Raw genomic sequence first — 27950 nt, forward strand, 5'->3', positions numbered from 1 at the left:
CTTTGTGAATAAAACATCTGTTTATTTACAAAGAAATAAACTCGAAATGAACTGAAAACGTCGATAAATTATTTATGATGGAGTATGACGATCGTTGGAACAAGCCGGAGCAGTTGGTACCAGCTTTAATAAAAGTCGAGGGCGTTTTGTGCGCGATGGCGTGTCATGAGAGAGTGAGGGACGTAATGATGAAACAAAACTGCCGCGTGGCGAATTATTTCAGGCCATAGACACGGCAGCGTTGACTTGCGGTCTCCGCTTCTTCGCATATGAAGTGTAATGACTACATTTGTGCTATGACTAAAAAGAGATGCCTGCATTTGCTTGGCATTGCAGTTCAGCAGCGTCCTCTCTGCGTTGACAGTCATCTCGAACTGATAACGAAAGAGTGCCGGTCAAAAATGGAAGTCGCCTCCTCAAAGCGTCTGCACAGGTCTTCAGAAATTTATCTCGCTAAATCTTCTTGTTCGGATAGGCATGCATACTATGTCGCAATAATTGAGAAACGGAGCTTCTTACAAAAATAGCGAGAGTTGTGTCTAGTAGCTTGTTCATGGTGGTTCTACGCTCTTAACTTTTCACAGAACGAGATTAAGAGACAACAATGTATTGTTGTGTCTTCGTTGAACCATCAGCGCTACTGATATTTGAGAGAATGATGCACCATATCTGGCAGTTCTGCCTGCTGAAACAGGTGACGCGTGCCTGGTTTATAGAAGAGGCTGCTGGAGGCAGTAGGGATTAGTGCTTAAAAAATCCTGATGTACACGAATTAACGGATGTACAACAGTTGTCGCGGGCCCGGTTTATAGTTCAGCAGCCTGCACTACTGTTAATAAATCTTGATGCACACGAATTAACGGACGCAAAAACGCAGAGACCCTGTCAGTTTTGGAACAGACGTCAGCCACAAAGGCGCATCGAGGAAGACGTCAGTGGAAGACGGCCGCCAGATTTTCCATCCTGCAAGCAATCTCTGGCCAGACTGCTTGCAGACGACTCGAAAAGGCTTAGGCGTTCTTGGTGGCGGTTAGCCGCTCGCTCTTGGGGTCGATGCGACGGTTAGCCTTGCTCGGTGGACGCCGTGTGGTCGTCTCTGGGGGCCTCCTGGACTTGCGGCGCGCCTGAGTCTCACGGCCGCGCTTGAAGGGCTTGCGCGTGGGCGGTGGGGCGATTCCCTTCTTGTTGTCCACCTCGGGGCAGTTTGCACCGTGGCCGCGTCTGCTGGTCGGCTTCTTGGCTGGCGGCTTGGCGGCTCCAGCGTCCGGGGATGGGGGGTTCTTGAGGACGGGTGGCACTTCCTCGATGAACGGCGGCTGCTGCGGAGGCAGCTGAGGAGGCAACACGGGAACCACTCTCACCAGGACTACGGGAGGCTGGAGCTGTGGCCTGCGAGACGTCAGTGGTCTCATTGTTAACGCCCGTCTATGGCAGCATAGGAACACTGTGCACGTTAATGTAAAAGCACCGAATTTAGCTTCGAAGGTACGAAAGCTTTGGTAAACCTGAGTGGAGAGACTAGAGGTTCATATTTTATTGTTAGCTTCCGGTTTTTAAAGAATAAAGCTATACGCTTCTATGTAACGACCTTAAAGTTCGACTGAAGCGTAGTAGGGGCGCCAGAAAGTTTGGCAGAGGATATAGTGATACCTGGGCTAGTTCACACTGGCAACCTCCTCAACAAAAATGATAGATGTAACGTTATTAGGCCGAAAGCGGGCAAAGTGGGTGAGGGAAGAAAAGCGTGTTAATTGCATCCTATAGTCGAAATCAAAAGGAAGAAATTGGCTTGGGCAGGGCATGTAATGTGAAGGCAAGATAACCGCTGGTTCTTATGGGTAACGGAGTGGATTCCAAGAGACGGCAACCATAGCAGGGTGCGGCAGAAAGTTAGGTGGGCAGATGAGATTAAGAAGTTTGCCGGGATACGGTGGCTGCAGCTGGCAAAGGACAGGGTTAACTGGAGAGACATGGGAGAGGCATCTGCCCTGCAGTGGGCGTTGTCAGGCTGATGGTGACGATGAAGTTTCACGCCTTTGTAAACCGAAGCGAAGAGACCTGGATATCCTTTCCCTATTCAGCTATGGAAGTGTACAGGTTAGTAACAGTAGGAATAGAGATTATAAAAAGAATATCCCAACGGAAGACGAATTTAAGCTATATTCCTTAATGGAAGAATTGTGCAAGCTTCTGAGAACGGCATTCTGGCTTCGGTAAACCCAAGGAGGGTTTACGGTTGGCTATAATACGCAGCTAACTGCAGATGTGGGCCATGTGTTCTGCGTATGAAGTGTTTGATTACGACTGGTGGCATCCCTAGTTCACCGCAGGGAGTGAAACTAGGAGCAAAGTGCTTGGGGCGGCAATGACAGCTGTCAGTTATTTCCACACCAAGCACGTATCTGAATGTCATGCGTTGGCACCTTTTGATTTATTTCTACATTTTCTTCATGCAGAAGCTAATCTACCTCTTGATTGAAATCAATGCTCCGTTGAAGTCTCCGTTGAAGTGAGGTATCAACCTAGATTGTTATTACTGTGCGATCTTCTGCCATCCTTCACAGAGCCTCCTTTGAGGCAGTTTATTTTGAGCCTCACTTGATATACTTTCATTTGTTTGCTGCTGAAAGGTATCGAGATACACTTGAATCGTGGTAATCTGGATACAAGCGTATGCATTGTGCGGATGATAGAAGTGCGACAGTTACTCCCTGCATCAGCCGAGCGGCACAAGCATTTCTCTCATCGAGTGACCCCCAGTTGATAAAGAAAGCTGCAACCACAGTCCTGTCATCTGCTCAATGCATACCCTTCAGTCGAGGTTATGGCTATAGGGCGGAAACCCGAGTGTAGACACTTATCAAAGGTCGGTGTTATGACTATAGGGCGTATATACTGTGGCGTCTATCTACCTGACGCCTCCGAGTCCGTAATGGTAGACTACTGACGGTTGTCCAGGTCCCGCGATCAGGGGTGGCCTGTCCACCGGCACCACCGGTGGCGGGTTCGCCGAGGTGTACACCACGGGCGGCTGCTGGACGAGCACGTAGGCCGAAGACAGCGCTGCCAGGCTGCACAGGAGCTGCGCACACATACACACACAAAAAGATAAAAACTTTTTAGATCACTGCAGCTACCCGAATTGGAGCAATGCGAGAGCAAAACGACCGCATACAATATCGACTTCCGTGGCTGTTCTGACGTCTGTGTACTACATCGACGTCCGTGGATGTTCTGACGTCCGTGTACTATATCGACGCACATGGCTATTTTGACGTCTAAGTGTATTTTATCGTGTTTTTTCACGTTTAATTAACTAATTGCACCTCATCAACCAAATTTTTCCCTGGGAAACATTTTATCACACACTGTCTGTCACAATCACACTTTCACACATCTTTAGAAAGCGATGTAATCTTGCGGACGAAATTGCGGACACTTTTTTGCTGACGCGACAGAGCCATATAATGCTCTCACATTAAAAAAAAAGTTTGGTAAGGATTCACGCGTGGTATACATTGCTTGCAGCATATAGGAAAATGGGAATGCACGGGCGCACAAGTTCACGGTGCCTTTTATGTCTTTTAGCCTTCTTGTGCCTAATATTTCCGTGCGTGAAAACGGAATGGCGGTGTAATGCATCTGTCCGTGACCGAAAACAGTGGCCTGCGCATTATACTTACTGCACCGACGCACACAAAAAGCATTTCAGCACATCCGGTGACGAAAACGCTGGCGGGACAATTGTTAACTGCGCAATCCAAGGAAATGAGCGAATCTAGCAATTCAAACAAACTTCATTGGCTGCGTGCAGCTTTAAGTTTCTGGGGTTCTGTCACGCGTAAGAACATAGGGGCATGAACCCGCGGCACTAGTAAAGTAAGCCGGGTGCAGTAGGAAAAGGTTTCACGGCCACTTGTTTTCCGCATCGTTACCGTCAGGACTTCCGCGAGCTTAATGGATCGTGGAGGCTTCGGCCGGAAGCCAAACGCACACCGCTGCTGCCAACGGCAACATGCATGCCACCGGCCAGGTACGGAGGATATCTGTTTCCTCCATTCCACAGCCGCTAGACCACGTCGTCTCACAGTCTGAAAGGCAGAACTTTGCCCTGTACATATATCATCAAAAACCCCGCCGCCGTGGCTGAGTGATCACGGCACTCGGCTGCTGACCCGAAAGACACGGGTGCGATCCTGGCCGCGGCGCTCGAGTTTCGATGCAAGCGAAATTCTAGAGGCCCGTATGCTGTGCGATGTCAATGCACGTTAAAGAAGCCCAGGTGGTCGAAATTATCCGGAGCCCTCCACTACGGCGTCTCTCATCGCCTGAGTTGCTTTGGGAGGTTAAACCCCAATAAACCAATAAACCATATGTTCTCAAAGAAAATATCGACACTAGAATCAGGTCAGGCTAGAGCGGCATATTACCTTCCAAGAATATTGGGTATGAAAATTTTACGAGGACAAGAATCAAGCCGCGGGACACAGTGCTAAGGTCAAGTATTCGTGCTGATTTCCTATACACCTTCGCGCACTGCGGACAATGATAGGTTCCTAAGAGGCAGCTTCTTTGGATGAGCCTGAGATTTAATGAGTCCTGTAACTTGTTCGTGTTTTAATAGCAGCACTGAAGGCATGAGAAAAGTAAGCTGTCATCCCGAAATCCGCGAACAGAATACTTTGTTGCTTGGAGAGGGTGTAAAGCATTACATCAATGAAAACGAAAGCCTCACTGGAGTCGCCGAGACTGCCCCTACGTGACTAAAATTGTAATAGCGCACGTTCTTAAAATGCAACCTACGAAGTCTCGAAGGAAACCGGAGTGGCGCACGATAAAAATTCGGTCACTCTATTACTGCTTTGTCCACTGTAGGAAAAGAACGCTTGTCCGAGACGAACTAATGAATATATGTGCGCGAGTCGTCACTGGTGCATTGTGTTAAACAACAGAAGTCTAAAAAGATGAGGTCACGATTCATTTCGGCATCACGTTACACAAATGTGAATGGACAAATGCATACGTGCACGTCGACGTATGCGTGCATAGAATACGGTATGTTTCTTTGTGTGTATATACTCTTAGCTAAGCGCCGTTTTTCACTGCAAGACGGTGATCGTTGTTGGTTGCGTAGCTAACGTCGAAACGTACTGCGTCTTTGTTGCGATGAAATTATTGCAGAGGGAAAAACACAACATAAAGGACAGTGCACGTTAAAGAACCCCAGGTGGTCGAAATTATCCGGAGCCCTCCACTACGGCGTCTCTCATAGGCTTAGTCGCTTTGGGACGTTAAACCCCAATAAACCAAACCAAACCAAACCAAAGAACATAAAGGACATCACATGACCGTACTGATTGCGTTTCATGTTTTGTTGTTCTCACGGTACGTCTCCCTGTGACTGATTGCACCTCTTCTTAGGGAGGAGCTAGGCATCCAACTAGGTGGCCCGATAGCATTATCGGTACAAACACGCGACTACCCACTGTATGCCACGCTAAGACTCCTCTGGCAGATGCCGTGCCCTAGACAATACTCGCTGCACATATCTCGTTTCTCTTCCACTCTCATGTCTGTTTCTCTTTTCTATTTCTTTGTTCTGTTCATGTTTTAGTCAAACATTTAAAACAAGTATTTGCCCCACGCCAAAACTAAAACCAACGGGACAAACTAATTGAACGTAAGGTTTCCCTTAATTAACATACTATCTAATAGTGCTTTCATCGTGTCTACGTTGAAGCAAAACGTTCAGTTGGACGAGTTGAGCGCTGAAGAGCTTTCTCGTTCTGGAACTGCCTGTTACATCCGCTTCCTTCCTCTTTTTCCCTTCAGCCCCCCCCCCCCCCCCCCTTCCCTCCCACCTAAAGAAACATGTATTCACTCACTACTCCTAGCACATTTGTTTGAAAGGCTACAGAAACGAATCTCCTCGCTTTTGTTTCGAAAAGAATCACCCGGAACTATTGTCGCTCACATGAGGCAGTAATACGTACACTCTGCAAATCTACGAGGTAGCACATCATTGTTGTGTACGGGCTCCGTATTCGGCAGAAGCGGGCCTCTTTTTCATTGGAAAGTAATAATTCGTCAATCTCGTCCGGCCTCATTTTCACCTCGGTGCCTCTTTAACTACATTGAGAGCTTCGAACCTTGCGATACTGGAGGTAATATGAAACGTACCATGCTTCGAGTTCCAGCGGTTATGCTCTGGAGGGGGCCACCGTATATGCATGCAAGGAGAGCTGATCGCGAAAAGGATAGCTGGCAGCGTATGGAAGACTTCCGCCTCGGTCACCGCCAAGTTTAGAGAACTCGCCTAACAGGTGTCTGAAAGCTTACAGTCCACAACAGATCGCTCCCTGGTTTGCCTTTTCATGCCTGCTAGTTAGGAGCCATCCGTAGATCTCACGTAATGATGCAGGTCCCCTTCAGGTTAGCGCTCTAGTAAGACTCCCTTGGAACATACGCACACACGCAGCTCAACCTTCCAGAGGTGCATTTTTCTTTTGTCCCGCTTATGTCGGATATCAGGCTAACGAAAGCCGCAGTCCTGGTAGCCCTGATTGTCCGATAAAAACGCCATATCTACCCGTACGATCTGTGACCTTAGATGTGAGCGAGATATGTTTCTGATATGCGAAGCGGTAACACCGCCAGGTGCAGACAAGGGAGCCCACCGCACCTCGTATAAGATCTTGATAAGGGCCCGGTTATCGTATCTATCGCTTCTGAATGGATCGCGAAGACGAAGAGGCAATCTGACAGCCCCCTGCCCGTTTTCCGGAATAAATAGTTCAAGGCGAACAGCAGAATCCGTGCGCCAGCGTCGGGAGGATATATGCACATCTCTGGGAAAGACTGGAATGAACATCGCTCCCTCTAATTCCCAGTGCCCGGTTGAAGCATATCCGCAAATCAGGGGAAAAAATCCATTAAAAAGGCCCTTTCAGCTAGTTTGTTCGATAAGTGTGCCTGACAAAATTATCGCTTACCATGTTTAGTGAATATTTCGAGCACAGCGAATTTCAAAATCAATTATTCATCTAAACTTTGGAAAGTGCCGTACCTAAGAGACTTCGCCGACTTTCATTTAGAGCGTTCATCTTAAATCCAGGCCGTGGCGGCCAGTAATGGCAACTTCCTTCTGCTGTTTCACGTTCGCTGAATGCTTGCGTCGTTTCAACTGCCGTTGACTTGCTTAGCGTCTGCTATGCTGCTACCAGGTCGTAGAATTTTGCGAAGGCAGAAATTTCGAAGTAGTTCGGAGAACGCGCCATAGAGTAACTTGTAATTATACCCAAGCACATTGACTTCCTCTCGTGAGCCATTTGTAAACATGATGTTATGATTCAAAATTACGGGAGCACAATAACGCAGGAGCCTTGCCAATTGCGTAAACGTACGCAGCGGGTTCGAATGATATCCTGGGACTCGTGACAATTCGTATCAACTGATTTTGCTAAATTTTCTCGTAATTGGAAGGAATGATGCCGAAGGGATAATTTTAATCAGTATAGCCAAACAAATTATAACTAAATCGACTATCGTGAGTGGCACGGGCCTGGAATGATAGTTGCGAAGATTGATTGTGACTGTTTCGTGCACCATCCAATGGCTAAAAACAAATGGACGGTCGCCAAAGCGGTAGCGAATGAATGACTGACTATAAACCTGCGCGCCGAAATGTATGCGAATTGATCACCAAAGCCCAGTCCTGAATATTAAAGGGCGCCTAATGACTTACCAGAATAGCTCGCGAATGTCTGGCTGCGTATAAGATATCGTTTGACGTCGACGTCCGTAAAAGCGGCACGTTAAAATGTGAGTGGCCCTCTAAAGCATCGCCGAAGGCCTCTGTGTTTTTCCAGTGGAGTCGTGTTTCAACCGTTTCGGTCCACGAGGCAAGTTAAGCCGGACGGCTGGAATATTAAGCAGCGAAGCTTGCATACACGGCCTCGAAACGGCCCTGCCAAGCTGGGAGCCTTTGCAATCTGTTCAGAGTTTTTTTTTTCCTCATTCCTTACTGAGGCCAATACTCGGTGACTGCAATGCACATAGTGTGTGCGTTTCCCTCTTAAAGCTGTGAAGCCAAACCCGTGTCAAAGCAAAGCGCAGTATATTGGTTGGTTTGGTTTATGGGGTTTAACGTCCCAAAGCGACTAAGGCTATGAGAGACGCCGTAGTGGAGGGCTCCGGAAATTTCGACCACCTGGGGTTCTTTAACGTGCACTGACATCGCACAGTACACGGGCCACTAGAATTTCTCCCTCAAAGAAATTCAACCGCCGCGGCCGGGATCTAACCCGTGTATTTTGGGTGAGCAGCCGAGTGCTGTAACCACTGAGGCACCGCGGTGGCCTTCAGTATCTCGAGAAAACATCTTGCTTTTCGAGGAGAATCATTAAAGAAACATGTCGGCGCTATAGTCTGGTAACTATAGCTTGCTTCAAACTAAACCTTGGCTTGAACGCAATCGTACCTTGCTGAAACTCTAGAGACACCTGTGGAAGATTTCGCGCAGGACATATTGCGTTATGCACTGGTAGGACATAGCGTTTTCTTTTTTTTTTTTTCAAAGTTACATTCCGTTCTTGCCGTCCGCTGCATCGATTCGCGGATATCGAAGATATTGGGGAGGGGGGGGGGGGGGGGGGGGCTGAATTAACAACAAAATGGAAAAAAATAATGAAAATAGTATAAACCTTAAGGTCACCGCGTCTATCTGGGACAGGGTTACGACTATAGAGTAGTCTTAGCATGGCTATAAAGTTTGACATTGCGTTGGATGCAACTGCGGTAGAACGCGCATGCATTTGTGAGAAGTCGGGAAAGTTTAAAGACGTCCGTGAATCTACATATCGTTATGGCTGTATTCAAGAAAAAATTAAACGTTTCGGCTGGAGTGATCAAGTGCAAGTCTTTTTTTTCCTCTTTCTTGCTATCTAACATCGGGCAGTTGAAGCTTATGATTCATCTCGCCTATTTTTGGAGAGCAGTTTTCCCAAACTTATTCCGCGCGTCTGCTAAGAATAGCGCTGGCTGAGGAAAACCCCCTGGAAAATACTGCGATATAGGATCTGAATTCCCCTAGACATTTCTAAAAGACAACCCGATAAGGCTGCGATGACTGCACACAATAGTGCCCCTAGTGCGCATGAGCAGCGTGATCGGCCTTGTAGATGGCCAATGCGTCACTCAGACTGCGTCTAGAAGCAATCAACAGGAAAGCCTTCCAGCTCCTTCAGCATTCCCAACTGCTGCGGGCATAAATCTTACTGCTTGCAAAACCTACTCCTGACTTTCGTTTCGATGGTGAATTCGTCTTCTAAAACCCGCCGCGGCACTACTATGTCTAAGGCGTTCTGTTACTCTGCAAAGAGGTCACGGGCTCGAATCCAGCAGAGCCGGCCCGAATTTAGACGGCGGCGAAACCCCAAAACGCCCCCGAATTTTCGAGTGTCGAGGTTAATCCGGAGTCCTTCCACTACGGTGTCCTTCATTACAGCTCACTAGGATTTGCTCTCGTAAATCTAAATTATTATTAATTATTAAGCGTTCTAGTGCGTTACTAGTAGCGAGAAGTTTGCATCCAAAATATGCGCGCGAAGTACTCACCAGCGCCGAAGAAACCGCAGAGGCCATCGCGCTCCCACCGGTGGCCACGTCGGTGCGAAGAACGGTAATAATAAATAGTCCGAGAGTGCGCGCCCACAGGGAGGTAAGTGATCTACGGAGCGAACGTCTTCGTGTCTTCGGTGCTCGAAGTACGAGAGATGCGCCTGTTCCTCCTCGACCGCAGCCGGCCCTTTTATGCTAGCGTCGCCGTCGCCACCGACGCCGTACTTCGCCGCAACATCGCGTCCCGTAGACGTCACCACCGCCGCACACAGACACCTCCTCACCGCGCGGACCACCCTCTCGCATCATCGCCTCTGGTGTCTCTGTTGGGAGAGAAGGGATCAATCACTCTCTCTCAGCAACTGGATTCACCCTCCGCTAACAGCCGCCTCCACGCTGCGGTGTCTTTCTGCTGTTCTTCGCTTTCTGGTGCTTAGCGCTCGGCAACGCGACGGACTCCGGGAAACACAGAAGTCTCACCGCCGTCCTTCGGACTTGGCGACGACGCCACGCGAGCGTTGTATGTATATCGCACGCTTCGACCGAAACGCCAGATTGCACAGCGGTCGTTTCGAGGGAACGCAACAGGTGCGGTAGATGTAATATAGGAATCGGTATTCATTATATAGAAACCGGTAGACGTTGTTGTAGCAATCGCGGTATACGCTTAAGAATATAGTGACTGTCATTTTCGTGACCTCAATCACTACCGTAAAGACGAGGCATAGTAAGCACTGTCTCTCCTTGCAGGTTAGAGTTACAGGGCGTGTACAAACGCCGTGCAAAGCCTACGGAACATGAATTCAGTGCGGAAATCACTTTTTCATCCTGGAACGATTGTTTGAGATTTAATAGTGCACTTCGTCGGTCGTACTCTCAGAGTTCGGCTGCATATATCGATCCCAGGCTGCGTAGAGAGACTGCGATGAAGTTCAGTATTTGATCTAATGTTGCGTCCCGCGAATTTTTGACGAAGAATGAACTGAGAACTACTGAGCGCGGTGAGTTGCGGTGCTTGAGGTGGAAACTTTCCGACGCGGAAACCTGAGGACAAAGTACGCAGCTCTCGCTTGGAAAGTGAATCTGTTTATCTGGTCTCGGGCCTTTCTCTAATAGATCATCATCATCATCATCATCATCAGCCTGACTACACCCACTGCAGGGCAAAGGCCTCTCCCATGTCTCTCCAATTAACCCTGTCCTTTGCTAACTCTTCCCATTCCAGTCCCCAGAATATATCCTCTAAACAGGCGGTGAATAACATTGGCGAGATCGTGTCTCCCTGCTTGACACCTTTTCTTGGTGGAATTTTATTGCTGGCTTTATGTGGAACTAAGGTAGCTGTGGAATAGTTATAAATATCTCCTAATATTTTCACAAACCCTCTTCTACACACCGATTCCGCGATGCCTGCATGACTGCTGAGGTTTCTACTGAGTCGAATGCTTTCTCGTAATCAATGAACGCCATATATAGGGGCTGGTTATATTCTGCCCATTTCTCTATCACCTGATTGATAGCATGAATATGGTCTATTGTCGAGTATCCTTTACGAAAGCCTGCCTGATCATTTGGTTGACTAAAGTCCAAGGTTGTCCTGATTCTATTAGCGATTACCTTAGTAAATACCTTGTAGGCAACGGACAATAAGCTGATCGGTCTGTAATTCTTCAAGTCCTTGACGTCTCCTTTCTTATGAATTAAGATAATGTTAGCGTTCTTCCAAGCTTCTGGTACTCTCGAGGTCACAAGGCATTGCGTATACAGGGTGGCTAGTTTTTGTAGCACAATCTCTCCTCCGTCCTTCAGCAAATCTGCTGTTACCTGATCCCCACCAGCTGCTTTCCCTCTTTGCATTGCTCCTAAGGCTTTCTTTACTTCCTCCTTCGTTCCTCCTTTTAATAGATAGATAGCACATTAAAATGAGTCAAGGCTCAATTCATTCCCATCTCATCGTGCCACTAACTATTAATGCAGCTAGATGGTGAGGTATGGGAGTGGTGGCAGCTGAGTGGTCAAGATAACTGATAACCGTTGAGGAGGTTAGGAACAAAACGCCTACTTCAAATCGTCGATCAGTTTTATAGTTCTCCTCTTTTCGCTTATGGTTAGCCCAGTAAAGCGAACGAAAGTTGCGCCCTCTTTACTACTATTTTTACGCACTATCAAACTGAACGGAGAGCAAAGATGAACAAGTTTCCGAGAGATAAATCGGTAAACGTTAAATGGAGTACCGATCACTTACTCCAGTTCCAGCATCTTTCTTAGAATTGTGCTTCGTCCAGTGACTACCGAGTCAACTATAATGAAAGCATTGCTCTTGTTTTTATTCTCTGAGTTATGAACTCTCATATTACTGCAGGGGAGAGATACCAGTGCCTGGAGGGCGCCCGAAGCCCTCTGCGGTATCTGCCTTCATAGTGGTCCGGATATCGCTCAGTTCGCCCCTCCATGTAGCCAATCACAAACACGGGAACATGTTAATCAATCGCTCGATCGATCGATCGATCGATCGATCGATCGATCAATCAATCAATCAATCAATCAATCGATCGATCGATCTATCGATCAAGATTTCATTCATTACGTTATGAGAGTACACCAGCTTGAGTATAGCTTCGGTTGGTTTTTCAATTTTCGGTTTATTTAACATGTTAGGCTGCCGTAAGCTTCAATAATCGAACAAACCTTAGGCCATCTGCAACCGCTCTGTGTATCGTGACCAAAATAGCGAATCGATTTATTCGGTGTTGTTGAGGACGTTAGATTAACAGAAAGTTCGGTTCGAAATCCAAATTTCATAGCATGAAACATACATTTGATGTCTACTGTCCTTTGCACGCTTTCGTTCGTCTTTTGTTCCCTTTCTTGTAGCTGTTAGGTGCCGTTTTGATGTTTCCGAATTTCAAAACTTTTGCGTCAGAATTGTACGAAGCGGAAAAAAAAATAATAATTCATCAATCAGAATTAGAACCGGAGATGCGCTAAGCTCTTCGATGCGTTTGAGCACTCGGCCATCTTGCTCGTGTGCAGTTTGCCTGCCGAAAGCTGTGCGTCTGAGCGGGAAAGTGATTGGCTGAGGCGGCTGATTGTCGAGGAGAGAGGGAGAACAAATTTTCGTCCAACGCCTTACTACCGCTTCTACCACTGCTGGACTGGAGCGGCAGGGAGATGCACTGGAGGGGCTTTAGTGGCAGGGCGAACCAGTTCTCCAAAAGGTAAATGTTGGAACATTTCCCCCAGCCTGCGGCAGTTAGAGATATGTTTTTGCTTTCAATGCTTGAAATGTATTATACTCTCACGTTTTTCTCCCAGTGTGTCATTTTTGTCCTTTCTTGCAGGTGCGCACCCGTGCAAAGGTCACTACTCCGCACATGATCTGCACCTGTGCATGTGCTGTGCACACGTCCACATTTGCGTACGCCGAACTTTGTGAAATGCACCGATACCAAATATTGAGCCATAGCATGGAATTCAGTGGGAGCTCACGTCATTAATAGTAGCGTACACCCGGCCAAATCCTTCTCTGGCTCGGGTGTTGCATTGATAAATGCACCTTGTAAAAGGTTGCTTTTCGATAAACCAGTGGCATATTCATGCTGTAATTTGACGCGTGAGGTGGCATTTGGAGGTCGTTTCTTTTATTAACGTGATATTCGATTGCAGTACTTGCCTGCTTGAATAAAATTATTCGAAATCCGAATCGTCCGCATCTACGAAGGGCAGAAACAAGCGGCATACGCAGCAACGGTTGTGGCCCATATGGCCTCCTCCTCTGGGTAAACTACCACTCCTCTCATGGCGGACAAGTCGTTCACGCAGAGTAAGCGCAAATGCGCCGCCAGAACCATTGCTGCGTATTCCGCTTGTTTCGGCTCTTCGCTGTGGCAGACGATGAATAATACTTCTGATAACTTTGATCTAAACACGCAAATACTCTTCTCAAACATTATAAGAAAAAAAAAGGAACCACGCAATGCCATCTCACGCGTCAAATTAAAGCATGAATATGCCAGCGACGTAGCCGAAAAAAAAAGCCTTTTACAGGGCGCATTTAGCGATGCAACACCCGAGCCAGTTAAAGATTTGGTCGGGTGTACACCATAGCCTCAAAGAATGCAATGACCTCTGTAGGAGATCCGTTAAGAAAAGCGCAGTATTATACTACAGTTCATGCATATGGTAATGCATGCATTGCATGGATTACACTGGAAACTTTTCATTCACTTATTGATTATGTTCGTCGCCATCGTCACCGTAATTATCATCGGCAAGTTTTGAGTTTCCTGCCTCTAACCGACTTTTCTAGCGACCGCTACTTGCTTCTGCCTTGTGTCAATCGTATAGCCTTCGCTATAGGATCAACAATAACGGGCTGTGAAAGTGGATTTTGTTTTTCTCTGGGTCTCGTATGTCAGACCGTGCTTTACATGTTAGAACTGAAATATTTGGGAGCACTCGGGGAGCGCTCAATTCACGTAATAATTCTGTCGGCATTTTAATTATTTTCTGAAGACAGCAATTGAAAGACAGGCCTTGGTGCCTAGAGAATTTCTCAATTCGCGTAATAATTCTGTCTTCATTTTAATTATTTTCTTAGGACAGCAATCGAAGGACAGGACTTGGTGCCTACGCAATCGCTGGTCACTTAAATCAGTGATAATACGGTACTCTTCACCAATCCACTCTTCTTTCTTTCCCCGACGCCTATCATGTACCTTTGGAGTGTAATCTGCAGAAGTGGCGACGGCCCGAACGGGGGAGCTCATGGCATTAAGTACTGGGAAATCGAGACGCGGTGAATCCCCGGATTCGGCTTCAGAATGGGTGAGTATGCGTAATGGAGCGTTTGCCGCGAACGGCTCTGGGCCTATATACCGAACGCGATGACAGAGCGTGCTGGAGGCATCCAGAATATATAGTTTTACGTCTTGTTGTTCCGCGCACGTCGCAGTATGGAGAAATGGAACAGACAACCGGGATTTTTCGCTCATTTCGAGTTGAATGTTGGCACCGGAAGAAAAGGAAATCGAATTGATTTGAGGGGAAATTCCCTCCCGTTCTAGAGAAAGAATTTCGCAAAAGAAGGAAGTCTCGTCGCATATTGGGCAACCTGGAACCGTTGGAAGACTTCTTTGTGAAATGAATTATTGCTGCACAGTCACGTTAATCAGATAACGGAGTGTCTTCGCTCAGCTTCTGTGTAGACTACCCCCTCCCCCCCCCCCCCTCCCCCGCCGCGGAAACCGAGCGCTACGTATGTGCGGCGAAGCTAATTAACTCTCTTTGTTCCAGGTGACACTTTCTTTCAATTCATAGAAGGCCCCGCCAAGCGATACGGCTATAGTAAGGACATGTATAGGATGCATTTTAACTCAGTTAGCTGTTAGAAAAACGCACTGTTGTACACATATTTTTTTCTTCTTTTTTTCAAATTCGTTTCCACTGGAATTTGGCCATGCACTTGTCGCTGGTAATGGAACTCGCGGCTTAGAAAGTCTGAGGGCTTTTGAGGTCGCCTCGATCTTTGAATATTGCCTTTCCGGCCTCCAAATAAAATTACTTCGTCGCCCATGCTGTCGGCGGGGGAGTGCTAAGGTAACCTGGAGCAATGCGAAGGTATATGAAGCGTAATAATAGCATTGAACTGAGTCACTGGAATGTGCTTGCGATGTGCTAATATCGAAGCCGCGGAGCGCTTACGTTGCTGTTGATACGGTAATAAACTATACAGCCGTACACGCGTTAGAGGCATCATTACTCAAAGACCGAAAATAAAGCGGAGATCGGAGGTACTACCCCTCCCTCCCCCTCCGTCTAAAGTGTACGGCCCAAGGGGTTTGTTTGCTTGTGAAGCATCCCGCGGGCCTCGTTATGCATCCTCAGCGACCGTAGTCTCTAGAAGGAGGAATGGATTCGCGCCCTCAATCCTCCCAAGATTTGAACTGGTAGATGCGCTAGGGAGCCACGCTTAGAACCAAACCCCTTGGGCTGTATACTTTTCACGGGGGCTGTACCTCTGCTGGCGCACTTATGAAATTGGCGGGGACGTGAAAACGTGGCAGCGCTTTGCGAGACACAAGGTTTGGAAATGGAATCGCAATATGTCCTCTTCCATGGTGCATCACACACAAGGAAGAATTAAGAAACACACGGTGCAATTACTAGGTTCGTTCTTTTCATCCCTGATTGTGATGTTCGACAGAAGGCAGCCTAATTTAGTGCGGACTAGCCTTCATTGCACGAGTTGGGAAAAGGGCAAGGCCACACAGCAACCCCATGGCGTCTGTGCTTTTCACCCTGTTTCAATTCTCCAGCGCTCTAGAGTTTGTCTCCCGCCCACAAAGACTTTGCGCGGTTTTGCACCTGCGTATACTGCAACAATGCTACGGCGCTGGTACGTAACTCGCTCAAACGCTCGTCCGCTCACTAGGCAACAGACTCCCTTTCTCACTAAGAATATCCCTGATTCCCTCACCCACTGGTACTCTTACTTACGTACTCACTTACTCCCTCACTGACACTCTTACACATTCACTCCTTCACTGACACACTCACTCTCTCACTCCCTCACAGACGGCCTTACTCACTCACTTGCTCCACCGAACACGCCAGCCCCATGCCTCCTCGCAAACGACACCTCTCTTGCAGCCGTAACTTAACTGCTCCCATACACATGCAACGATGGCGTAGAGGTAGAGCATCCGCAACGCGTGCAAGAGGACCAGGTTCGAGCAAAAGGACCGTGGTTCGAACCCCGGTGCCGCGCAATTCTCCACCGTGTTTGGATTGCATTGCAGAACTTCTATTTCAAACAGTTTGAGAAGCTTAAGGCCCCTCGCCTGAAAGACTGCCAGGAGGTCTTGACTCCTGGAGGTGTCTTCGTCCAGTTGTACAGCCTTTGTCTGAGTCTCTGGATCGGAAAAAAAAAAATAAACTCCTTGTGTCGATGAAGTTGCATAACCAGGCCTGGGGTGCGGCCTGATCTCGGTGACCAGAACCGAAAACGCACTCCTTCACCGGAGCAGGATTTTGCCCGTCCCGGTGTAGTACTTGGCCGCAACCTTCTATGAACAAACCTTCTATACACATCTATCATCACACGGTTCCCAAGCAGTAAAACGTCTTTATCGCATACACTGTTTGCTCACGCTCCGTCTTGTAGGAGAGAAAGCAAAAAAAGACGGCCATGTTTTGTGTCTTCGGTGAGATGAATTATCGCTTTAAGTTGTCTTAAAGAGCCATGAAGGCAATGTTCTCATTTTGTACGCTTTCTTTCTTCTTCTTTTGTTTTCTTTCTCCAAGTGCCCACAGCGTCAAATCCGGTGCCGCGCAGTCGTGACTAAGCCGCCGTCCGCCTCTGTACGCGTACAACGAAGGGCTTGTTTCAAGGTGACAACGAGACCGGCCCCGCCGCCATAACAGAAGGGTTGATGAACGCCCGACGCGGCCACCAACAGCGCGGGCGAAAGGTTGTCAAACACTTGGCGTTTGACGTCGTGAGGAAGCCGTGTAAAAGCTGGCGCTTGTTCTCGGACCGAGCGCCGTCTTGCTAATGCTGTGCAACACTGTGGAAGGCAGAAGTGTAAGCCGTTAAGTCGACGAACTGTCTGCAGACTGGCTGGCTGCTATCAGTTATCCACGGGAGGTTTAGCCAGCGGGCAAATGATAGCTGGCAGGCCATAAAAAGTCCACTGACTCAAGACAGCTCTGGAAGAGATGTTTGTGTGCAGTTTTCGACAACGTTTACGCAACGTTAAGCCAACTGTGAGCAAAGTTTCGAGATGAATCTGGAAAATGCTAAAAGCTATAATGAAAAAGCATTAAAGGACGGTGATGTAAGTCCCGAGGCAGTTTTTACTCTGCCTATCGACAGTGTCTATTGGCTTAAGGAGAGACGATTTGTTTGTCACTGGATTTGTATACACTGATCTTGTGGTAGAGCATCCGCTTCGCATTCTGGAACTGCTGGGTTCGATCCTCAGTGCCGACGGGTACCCACCGGTTTCTTTAAAGGGTACAAGATTTCCCCCGGCCTGGTGCTCGGCTCTTCTGGCGTGAGATGCATGGCAAAAGGGTTTTGGACCGAACCGTTGCGTTGATGGGCCAGTGATTCGTACCGCCTTGAAGCAACCCATAATTCGCACATGCGGTAAAAGCCTACTTGTGACCCATTTATGTGTATGCTGAGTATACACGCATCATACACACAGCACACAAAGAGTACATGCAAAGATTTACAGAACTTTTTGTTACTGCAGAACTATGTCCATCCTATCGCGGGTCGAATTCCCATCTCAGTTCGGGCGTTCTGGAAGGCTCCGTGACTGTTGGAAATGTGCGTAGAGCCAGCAGTGCAGAAGTATAAAATGTAAAACTTTAGGTCAATGAACTGTCTATTGACTGCCTACAATGTGTTGTGCTCGGACGGCCCATAGACAACTGTCGAGTCATGGTTATAACCACGTGAGACGGTCTCTCTCCCTGGCTGTAGAAAGCGTATGCGTGAACTTGCGACGACACACACAGACGGTCGACTGTTTATCTAAAATGCATGATCAACGGATTGTGTATTTATTCAGTATTGTATTTTGATCCACGCAGTCTACATAGACTACACAGACTGAGCAGTCTACACAAACTGCGTACTCGAAGATCTGAAGGCAGCAAGGCTGGTGGTAGCTGTTCGTGGGTCGAAATGACAACCATGTCATGTTTATGAACGCTTTTTGATTGGCCGAGACCTGTGCCGCGGCCGATGATGGCAACAAAGAACACAACAGCCAAGATGCCTTCTAACCGCTCTGCGTTCTTGCACGTGTACGAACGCCTTTGCGAAGTGGGCTCCCCGTAGTAGCTAACGCAGGCTGCAGCTTCGGCGATGGTGTACAGTTCTAGGGAAGCATATTGTTTTGACTGTCGGCGGGTGGAAGTGTCCGGCAGGGTCTACAGCAGCGGCAGAGAGCTAATGGAAACGCCGACTCTGGGCGACCGAAAGTACATAAAGACGGGGTTCTGTGCCCGCCAAACAGCGGTGTTACGAAACCGAGCCGTCAGGGTTAAGGGCGCCTTCGAACGGCCTCGCTGTTACAAGCGTGCCTCTTGTTGCATCACACGAGGCCATTAGAAAGTGTTTTAGACGAGAGTCGTGACGAAAGAGTTTACGAAGACCCTCACTGACTGATCGACGTAAACAGAACTCCGCGCGCAGTGTCCTTAAACTCGTTAAGTGTTGAAATTGCCCATGCGCACGAATTATATTCAGTTAGCTGCAAGCCTAACTTTCTCCGCTGAAAGTTTTGCCATTTAGGACCTCCAAGTTTAAGCGGTCCTGTGGATGCTGTTGACTGCTTCAGTCACGAGTTATTAATGCGAGATCATTATACTGCTCCGTCGCGTTAGCAAAAAGTGTCCGCAATTTTGTCCGCACGATTACGTCGTTCTCAGTAGATAAATGTGTGAAAGTGTGATTGGGGAAAATAGTGTGCAATAAAATGTTTCTGTGGGAAAATTTTGGTTGGTGAGGTGGAATTGATTGGTTTATGGGGTTTAACGTCCCAAAGCGACTAAGGTTATGAGGGACGCCGTAGTGGAGGGCTCCGGAAATTTCGACCACCTGGGGTTCTTTAACGTGCACTGACATCGCACAGTACACGGGCCTCTAGAATTTCTCCTCCAAAGAAATTCCAGCCGCCGCGGTCGGGATTGAACCCGCGTCTTTTGGGTGAGGTGGAATTAGGTTATTAATTAACCTCAAAAGAACCCAAAAGTATACTTAGACGCCGAAATAGCATCGGACGTCAGAACAGCCACGGACGTCGATATAGTATGTGGACGTTTTGCTGTCGCATGACAGCAAGGAGAATTGGAAGGAAATTTTTCAAATATTCAGATTTTTGTAAGGAGTATGCGAATGCCCGAGAAAAAATTCTGCGACCCCTAATAATTAGTTATACAGTCTCTAACGGGCCCTCATATGTCCACATCGCGACTGAACATTACTTTCGGAATCTACTCTAATTGATTATACAGTCTCTATCGGGTCCTCATATGTCTACATTGCGACTCAATACTACTTTCGGAATCTACGCTCCAACATATGTAATTATTAGGGGTGTGCGAATATTCGAAATTTTCGAATATAATTCGAATATTATATTTTTAGTATTCGTATTCGATTCGAAGTTCAAGTATTCGCGTTGTCTCGAATACTCGACACGACGCGAATATTCATATTTAGCCGAATATTCTATTGCTAGCACCAGCTTTCATTTCGGTCCGCAAGTCCTATCGACAGAGACATAACAACATGGCGGCGCCCAGAGCAATGCGTAACGTTGGGCCATGCAGTAGCTGACTGCGCTGGTGAACTTCTTTGTGGCTATACCTGCGAAGCTGGTATAGTCAGAGCTGTGCACGAAATACCTCGCAATACGTGTCAGTTCAGTGCCAATTGAGAGGGCATTTTCTTTGGCTGGAGAAGTCGTTTCAGCTAGAAGGGAACTACTTCTGCCTGACCATGAGGAGCAGCCGGTTTTTCCTTCACGACAACCTTTTATGTTCATCCCAGCAACACGCTTTTGTGCTTATGGCAAGCTAGCCTTGATCAATGCTGTGTACTAGCCATCTTCTCTGATATTTCCACTCTTCTAAGAACAATGTTCGAGACTGATACTTTTTGTGCAGCCACACACACCTTTTGTGCTCATTTCATCACTGATAGTTGAACTGTGATGTTCTTAGGTGCTTAAATAAATGTTTTGTAGTGGTTAAATGCGTCTGTTCTTGATTATTCGATATTCGATTCGATATTCGGAACCAAGTATTCGTATTCGATTCGTATTCGAAAAATTTGATATTCGCACACCCCTAGTAATTATGTAAATAGAATACTTGTATATAGTACCTCTCTCCCCCCTATACTTTCCGCCTGCCCCCTCACCTCTTTCATTTAATTTCTGCAGTCTGCCTGCTATCCCTCTATTTCCGCTGCTCCAGCTCAGGTACTTCAGTTGACGTGGCTAGCAAAGATCTTTTCCTTCATTTTAATTGTTTTAATAAACCGCTACAACAACGCTACACTTGTTTGAACTCATTTCTGTCAGCATAAGTGAATATGTAAACCATCCATCTTATTTTACGCCTTTTAAAGATCTGATGTACTCAAAAAGCAAACGTAAACACACTCTCCGGAACCCCACTGGGGTTGAAGTAAAACTTTGAGGCATCAATTTTTAAAAGTACCTTGCCGAGTTCATTTCACGTGACCGGCTCGCGATTGTTCTACGCGCCTTGTCTCAAAGAGTTCGAAATATTAAGCGTCACCGATTCGCTGCTCATTATTTGACGCAGTGATCGAAGCCGACACAAAGAATGTTACGTACATTCTTGGTCAAAAGTCCGCAGCGTTCAGCAGCAGTGAAATGAATGTTGCTGGTCTGTTCCGTGCAGCGGATCACTGAAAACACAAGTCAAGCGGGAAGCTTCGATCTCTACAGCAAGAACAAACCTTCTGCTAGCATTTAAAGTTCATTCGGTCTTTAATAGTGCTTTAAAGGTGCACAAAAGAGGAATCTGAACTCATCTTTCTGCCATGACAACTCAGTCTACACGTTCCGAACATTCTTAGAAAGTTTGACTTATTGCCCTGTGCGGCCGATTTCCATAATTCAATTCGGATTAAACGTCCCGGCTCCCGCCTTTATTTGAACTCGCCGTAGACGGTGGGAGGAGTCAACCAACGCATGGAGTGCCTTCCAGGCAGTCGCGTGGCGGCTTCGCTTTCGCTTTTATTTTGTTTTTTAGGTTTCCGTGAAAAAATAGATCCTGTCAGAGAATACATAGCCGCAAATTAGGCCCACAGAAATAAATATACCCGTGGACTCCTTGCTTTCGCCGATGGCAGAGCGGAGAGCCGCCACGGGACTGGCTGAAAAGTTGGCTGACTCCTCCTACCGTATGCGACGAGTTCAAAAAATAAAAAGGCGGGAGCCGGGACGTTTAACCCGATTTAAATTACGGAAATCGGCCGCACAGGACAACGATTCGAAGTTTCTAAGAACGCTCGGAAATTGTAGATCGAGTTCCCGCGGTAAAAAGACCAGTTCAGATTCTTCTTCAGTGCACCTTTAATGGCTCTCTTATGTGGCTGAAGAGAAAGGCCTTTGGCCTTAAGTCTTTTGATCAAGACTGTGCACTCACGGTGACACCATGGCCTAGAGGGCTATGCCAGCTGGTTATACGAAATAATTTTCGGGAAATACATTTGGCCCGTGTCCTTACCACTTGGTGCAGAAATATTACTTGTAAAGTAAGGAATGACGCAGTAACGCTTTCACTCTCAGTGGACACTTCCACAAACTGCGAGAAGAGGAATGAACGGGAGAGTGAGAGAAAGAACTTTTAAAAAAGTTGCACGATGCAATAACCTTATACAGGTTTGGTTTGGTTTATGGGGTTTAACGTCCCAAAGCGACTCAGTCTATGATAGACGCCGTAGTGGAGGGCTCCGGAAATTTCGACCACCTGGGGTTCTTTGACGTGCACTGACATCGCACAGTACATGGGCCTCTAGAATTTCGCCTCCATCGAAATTCAACCGCCGCGGCCGGGATCGAACCCGCGTAGGCTTCGTCATACAAATGCCATACGATTTGTATGACATTTATGACGTCGCTATGACAAATGTATAACTTTCCAACAAGATATGACATTTGTATGACAAACTATATGTGAGGTTATTGCATCATACAACTTTTTCCAATAGGGAAGGAAGAGAAAATGAGGCTCCGGAAAGGAGGAAAACATGGGATGAATTTTGATTGACTTTCACTGGCTTTGCACGGCACGCGCTTCTCTTATTCCTTTCGTCTTCGTCGAAAAGCGGCCTAAGCGGCCGGGTTTTTGTCCGCGGTGCCGTGCTCAGCACTAGTGCACTGCACGGGCTCGGGCCAGCCCGAAAGCCCGGGCCCGGCCAGGCCCGCGGGCCGGGCCGGGCCGGGACATGATTTATTTTGCCGGGCCTGGGCCGGGCCCGGGCCTGAAGTTGCGGGCCCGGGCCGGGCTCGGGCTTAAAGCTGCGGGCCCGAGCCAGGCTTCGGTTCGTACAGAAACGGCTGGTGTCCTACTTTTCATTCAAAAAATTCAGGGGGCACTTTGACTGTCTAAAGTGCGTAGAGGCGAAAGCGTTTTCCGCACCACTTTGACTGCCTCTGTGGCACTGGTGGCGTCACATGTAATTGAGTGCTAATTACTAAGTGACGACAAATCACTAATTAATGGTTAATTACTGATTTGTGCCTGAATACTAATTAACTGCTAATTAATGACGCTTAAGCTTCGCCTTTAGGAGTGGAACGCGACAGCGTGTTGTAGCGCTGCCAGGGAGTCCACGGAACGCCACCACCCGTTCGGTGTCGGATGGGAAATTTTTTGGGCTACGCAAGGACGCCTGGGGGATATGGAGACCAGCCTGCAAACGGCCGCCAGCATAGTGGACCGCTATGCTCGAGACTGTGGTCTGCAATGCTCCCCGCAGAAATCGGAATTCGTGCATTTACGTCCCTCGCGCACATGCTCGACCCAAATCAATCTCTCGTTGCAAAGCGGTCCCATTCGCGAATCCAAGGAAATCAGAGTTCTTGGACTCTTCATACACAACCAGCGACGCTGCGACACAACACTCGCCAAGCTCCGGCGGGTGGGGGACCAGGTGGGCTGCATGGTCCGCCGGGTTTCCAACAAGCGCGGTGGGTTACGATGCAAAGACGCCTTGCGGCTGGCGAACGCATTCGTGACCAGTAGAATCTTGCATTCGACTCCCTACCTCCACCTGCGGAAACAGGAGGAGGATGCCCTCGAGGTCATCCTCCGCAAAATCATGAAACGAGCGCTGGACCTCCCAGTTTCTACCTCTACCAGCCGCCTTATGGCACTGGGGATGGTGAACACTTTTAGGGAGCTTCGGGAGGCCCACCTCAACAACCAATGCACTCGTCTCACAAAGACAGGGTCGGGTCGCCGCCTTTTAGCCCGACTTCACATCCAGTACACTCAATTCACAGAGGAGAGATGCCGCCTTCCCGTACACTGGAGACGCGCCCTCCACGTGCGGCCTCTCCCCACCAATATGTCCAAAGAGGATCATAATGGCAGGCGCCTGGCGCGGGCGGAAGCCTTGGACCGCCATTTTCGGAGCAAACCAGGAGTCTTCTACGTGGACGCGCCCGGCCCGGACTCCAGGGGATGGTACACGGCCGCGGTCGTCCACGAGGGTAAAACAGTAGACGCCCTTACTTTCAAGGCCCAGTCAGCAATTCACGCAGAAGAGGTTGCCATCGCTTTGGCAGCCTCTGACACCTCCTCCAAATACATAATCACCGACTCACGAGGGGCTTGTCGAAACGTCACGCAAGGGTGGGTTACTCCCCTAGCTTATCGCATTTACCAAAATTGTAGCCGAGACTCGGATCCCGCGCACCGATCTATCGTTTGGGCTCCAGGTCACCAAGGCGTCCACGGAAATGAGGCAGCCGACGCCGCCGGCCGCGCGCTCTCTCTCCGGGCATTTCCCACGGGACCCGACGCCGACCAGGACTTGGATTTCAATCCGATTTACACTTATAAAGAAATATGCGATTATTACAAATCCACGCACGCACCACTCTTCCCACTCCATGCAAAGGGCTGGGGAAGGTCAACGAGCGGGTACTCCTGCGCCTGCTCACCAACACGATGTTGTGCCCGGCAATTCTACAGCATTTCGATCCTAAATTCGACGGGCGGTGCTCACACTGTGGGGAGGTGTCTGACACCTACCACATGGTGTGGGCCTGCCAGCAGAACCCATCCCTACCCCCTATCCCGAACCCCACCCGAGAGGACTGGGAGGCGACCCTGTCCGGTTGCTGCACCCTCGAGGCCCAAAGGGCCTTAACGCAGCGCGCCCGGGCTGCGGCAAACGCCAATGGTGTGCCTGACTAGGCATCCCACCTAGTGGTTGTAAGGGCGTTACCCTTCAGGTCACGACCCCCAACACCTCTCTCTATGATGAAATAAATGTTTTCACCACCACCACCACCCGTTAGGCGCGATGCCTTGCCGTTTGAACGCGTTTTGAGGAAAGGAAAGGGCGCAGTAATTCTCTGTCACCTCGGTGGACATCTGAACCGCACCGTAGAGGAAGGGAGGAAGTGGGAGTGGAAGAAGAAAGACAAAGATGGCCCGTAATGAAGAAAATGAAAATTGTATTTGAGGAAAGGAAATTACGCAGTAACTGTCTCACATATCTCGGTGGACACCTGTCAAAATTCAATGGGGCACTTTTTTGATCCAAAGTGTGGTCACTGATGTGTGGTTAAGATGTTAAGCTTCGCCTCTAAGAGTGGAACGCGACAGCGTCTTGCAACGCTTCCAGGAGTCTATAGAACGCCATCGCCAATTCGGTTCTATGCCTCGCTCGTCGGCAAATTGCTTTTTGAGGAAAGGAAATGTATGTGTCTCTCATATCTCGGTGGACACCTAAACCTCGCCGGAAGAGAAGGGAGGAGAATGGGAGTGAGCGAGGACACCGTATTCACTAGACGCACCTTTGTTCGTCCCAAACTATCGAGCTGGCATGGCGGAGTGGATAGCATGCTCGTCTCACACTCCGAAGACCGGGGTTCGATTCCCGAGCTCGACCAATTTCTTACTCGGTTTTATTTATTTATATGGCCTGACGTGAAAAGTTAACTAGGCTAATTAAGCAATTAACTAAGCTCAGTCCCACTTACATGGAGCATCACCATACGATCCCTTCAATTGGTTGCCTGGTTACTATCCGAAGTACAATTGGCCCTGTTTGAAATTCGCGCACTGTGACGTCACGACCGTTTCGACCAACTGAAAAGCGTGACATTTCTGTCGACAACTGCTGCTTACAACGATGAGACAGTAAAGGCTTTCGCCTTAATATTGCAGAGTGAAGTGCAGAACTGGGGCATTGAAGCAGCGACACGGATGAGATATGAGTTATAGTACGCGTTGAGAAAGAAACTAAGCTTTATTCATTGACTTATTTATTTTCTTATTTCCACGCCGCGGTGCAGTAAGAGTAAAATTCAACCAGCCTTAATTGGCCATTTATCATTCGCGTTCCCAAAACATACCTATACACTATTAGAAATGCATTAGGGAAGAAAATATTAGTTTAGGACGCTTATGGTCTTCAAGCACATGTCATGAAATACTCAAGTCTTTTAGCTTTTCGTTTCTGCTGAAAGGTGACCAGTTCGGCTATGAGCTCAACCTGTGAGATCGCGTTCAGTAAAAAAAAATGTCATCTTACTGCTTGCTAGGCAGCTTTAATATCTATACTTCGCAGGCGGCAGAATATAACTGATTACAATCATGGGGGAACGCAGAGTAGACTAATACGCCTGTATGCAGCTCTTTTTATTTGGCTCTCGGAACTTCCGACTTTATCTTTGCCCACCTACACGAGATCAGTCTCCAAAAGATGGGCCTGGCGAGAACTACTCTTCATCACTTCCTTCTGGGTTAAAGAGAACCAACTTTCTGTAAGCCAAACTGCGGTTTCAGTACCTTTGACGGCCAGTTCCTTATGGGTGTAGTAGCAGTCTACTTGCTCAGTTAATGTGAAACGGGCTGGGCCGGGCCCGGGCTGGGCTTCACTCCGGGATTCACGGGCCGGGCCGGGCTCACTAGAGCGATAATTTAGCGGGCCCGGGCCGGGCCCGGGCTTGAAGCCGCGGGCCTGGGCCGGGCTCGGGCTTCAGGTCGCGGGCCCGGGCCGGGCTCGGGCCTCAAATTCAGGCCCGTGCAGTGCTCTACTCAGCACAGCAGCGGAATGCCGTTAGGTTTCGCACCGACGAATTACACGGCTGCTACGCCATCCTTTGTGTACGCTTCCTCAGTGGTCTGTTTTCCTCCCCATCTTTCCTTCTTTCCGCACATTTCTTCGCCTTCCTCAGTGCAGGGTAGCCAATCGAAGCTCATCTACAACACAAGATAGCGCGTAGGCGAATCTGTTATTCTGCGCATGTTCGAGTATGCGGCAATATTTTTGAGTACAGGTTATACAGCAATTAGAAACCGCCATTCTGGTTGCTCATGTGGCGCAATGTATTTGTACTGCGTTTTGTAGCGCGTGGGACAGTGGTTCGAATCTGTTTTTTTTTTCTTATTTTGACCGAATTTTAACAGCCTGAAAATTAAATATCATTTACACCTGCGGGCAAGTTCACTTTTATGTAGCATTCTAAGGTGCTTTTGAGCCAGAATTGCCATTTAAACCAGTCTGTGGAAATATATTTTTCACGCGTCTTTTTTTCATGTCCCTTCAATTATCTGCGCGGAAAATTCTCTGCCAATGTGCGCTATCTTTTAGGTTATATTTTTTATCAGAATTTGCCGTTTAAAAACCTGTGGCACCAGCTAGAAGGCGAAACCTGAAATGGCTGCACTGAACTGTTGCGCTTTCGCAGAAGATAAGATCACGCGTCGGCAAATGTCAGGCCTTATACCTAACCCCCTCTTGGCTTTTTGTCCGCTTCCTCTTTCTCTATCCCTCCCTCCATAGCTGTAACTTCTTCAAACCCTGTGGAGAATTACAAGTTTGGCGTATAATCTCAGTAAGTACGCTATGTTGCCGCGTTTACATTTGCAGTTAATGCAAAAGCCTTAGGAGAGTGGCGCTAAACAGATGTTCCAAGCGATATTCGCAATACCTGAGAACTCCCAAGCGAAATGTATCCGTCTGAAGCGTTTATCGCAGCACATAGAGACTTGCTGTGGCTCAGAAAATCCAGCGCTTTGTATCATCTGTGGTCCCAAGACGGTGAGCAATCTTTCATTTGAGCGCGCAGGAATTTTTTCTTCTTTAATATTTGGAAATTTCAGACTATCGATATCAAATATTGAATATTCGTGTTGGACGATGATCTTAAGCAAGAGTTCAGCATATAATTCAGAAGACACGGGAGGATAAACGGTACCTAATAAATTTATCGCTTATTAATAGATCTTCACGACCGATCCGTTCAATTAAAAGATGTTTTCTTCCTCATAAATACGTCTTCATAACAGATGCGTCCAATTAGGAAGGCCATTCAAGGGCTAAATCTCACTCTTAATACCTTAATGCCTTACTTAATAGCTTACCTTGCTCGTAATCCGTGCTCAGAATGGCTTCTAAAGCCACATGATGGTTCACTCGATCAAGCTAATCAGGATGTTTAAAGGCGGCAGCAGGGTGGCAGTGTCTATCGAATGTGTGATGGACGAGTAGGATTAGCACCATAAAGCCCCTACGGCGGGATATCGAACATTTT

At 47.9% G+C, this 27950-nt stretch overlaps 2 protein-coding genes across 7 annotated transcripts in view; one reads left to right on the plus strand and one right to left on the minus strand.

Annotated features, from left to right (window-relative positions):
* Position 1: 1 nt before the first annotated feature.
* Positions 2-9818, minus strand: LOC149346739 (uncharacterized). Its single transcript, XM_089586661.1, has 3 exons — positions 9616-9818; positions 2913-3082; positions 2-1389 (listed from the first exon to the last, which is right to left on the minus strand). Exons 1-3 carry the CDS (start codon positions 9640-9642, stop codon positions 1011-1013), a joined length of 576 nt encoding a protein of 191 aa, XP_089442787.1. The 5' UTR covers positions 9643-9818; the 3' UTR covers positions 2-1010.
* Positions 9819-10016: 198 nt separating this feature from the next.
* LOC149346740 (uncharacterized) overlaps positions 10017-27950 on the plus strand; it is a 75150-nt gene continuing 57216 nt past the window's right edge. Inside the window, exons 1-4 of one of the 6 annotated variants that reach the window (XM_089586663.1) lie at positions 10017-10138; positions 12652-12836; positions 12960-13036; positions 14357-14445. In XM_089586663.1, the coding sequence (XP_089442789.1) occupies positions 14386-14445 (60 nt within the window). In that variant the 5' untranslated portion in view covers positions 10017-10138; positions 12652-12836; positions 12960-13036; positions 14357-14385. Of the gene's footprint in view, positions 10207-12651; positions 12837-12959; positions 13037-14356; positions 14446-27950 lie in introns of all 6 variants that reach the window. The other 5 variants (XM_089586664.1, XM_089586666.1, XM_089586665.1 and 2 more) reach the window with 5 other exon arrangements.

The sequence above is a fragment of the Amblyomma mixtum genome, chromosome 4 (assembly GCF_055824585.1).
Source record: "Amblyomma mixtum isolate Tamu chromosome 4, ASM5582458v1, whole genome shotgun sequence".
Classification (NCBI taxonomy): Eukaryota; Metazoa; Arthropoda; class Arachnida; order Ixodida; family Ixodidae; genus Amblyomma; species Amblyomma mixtum.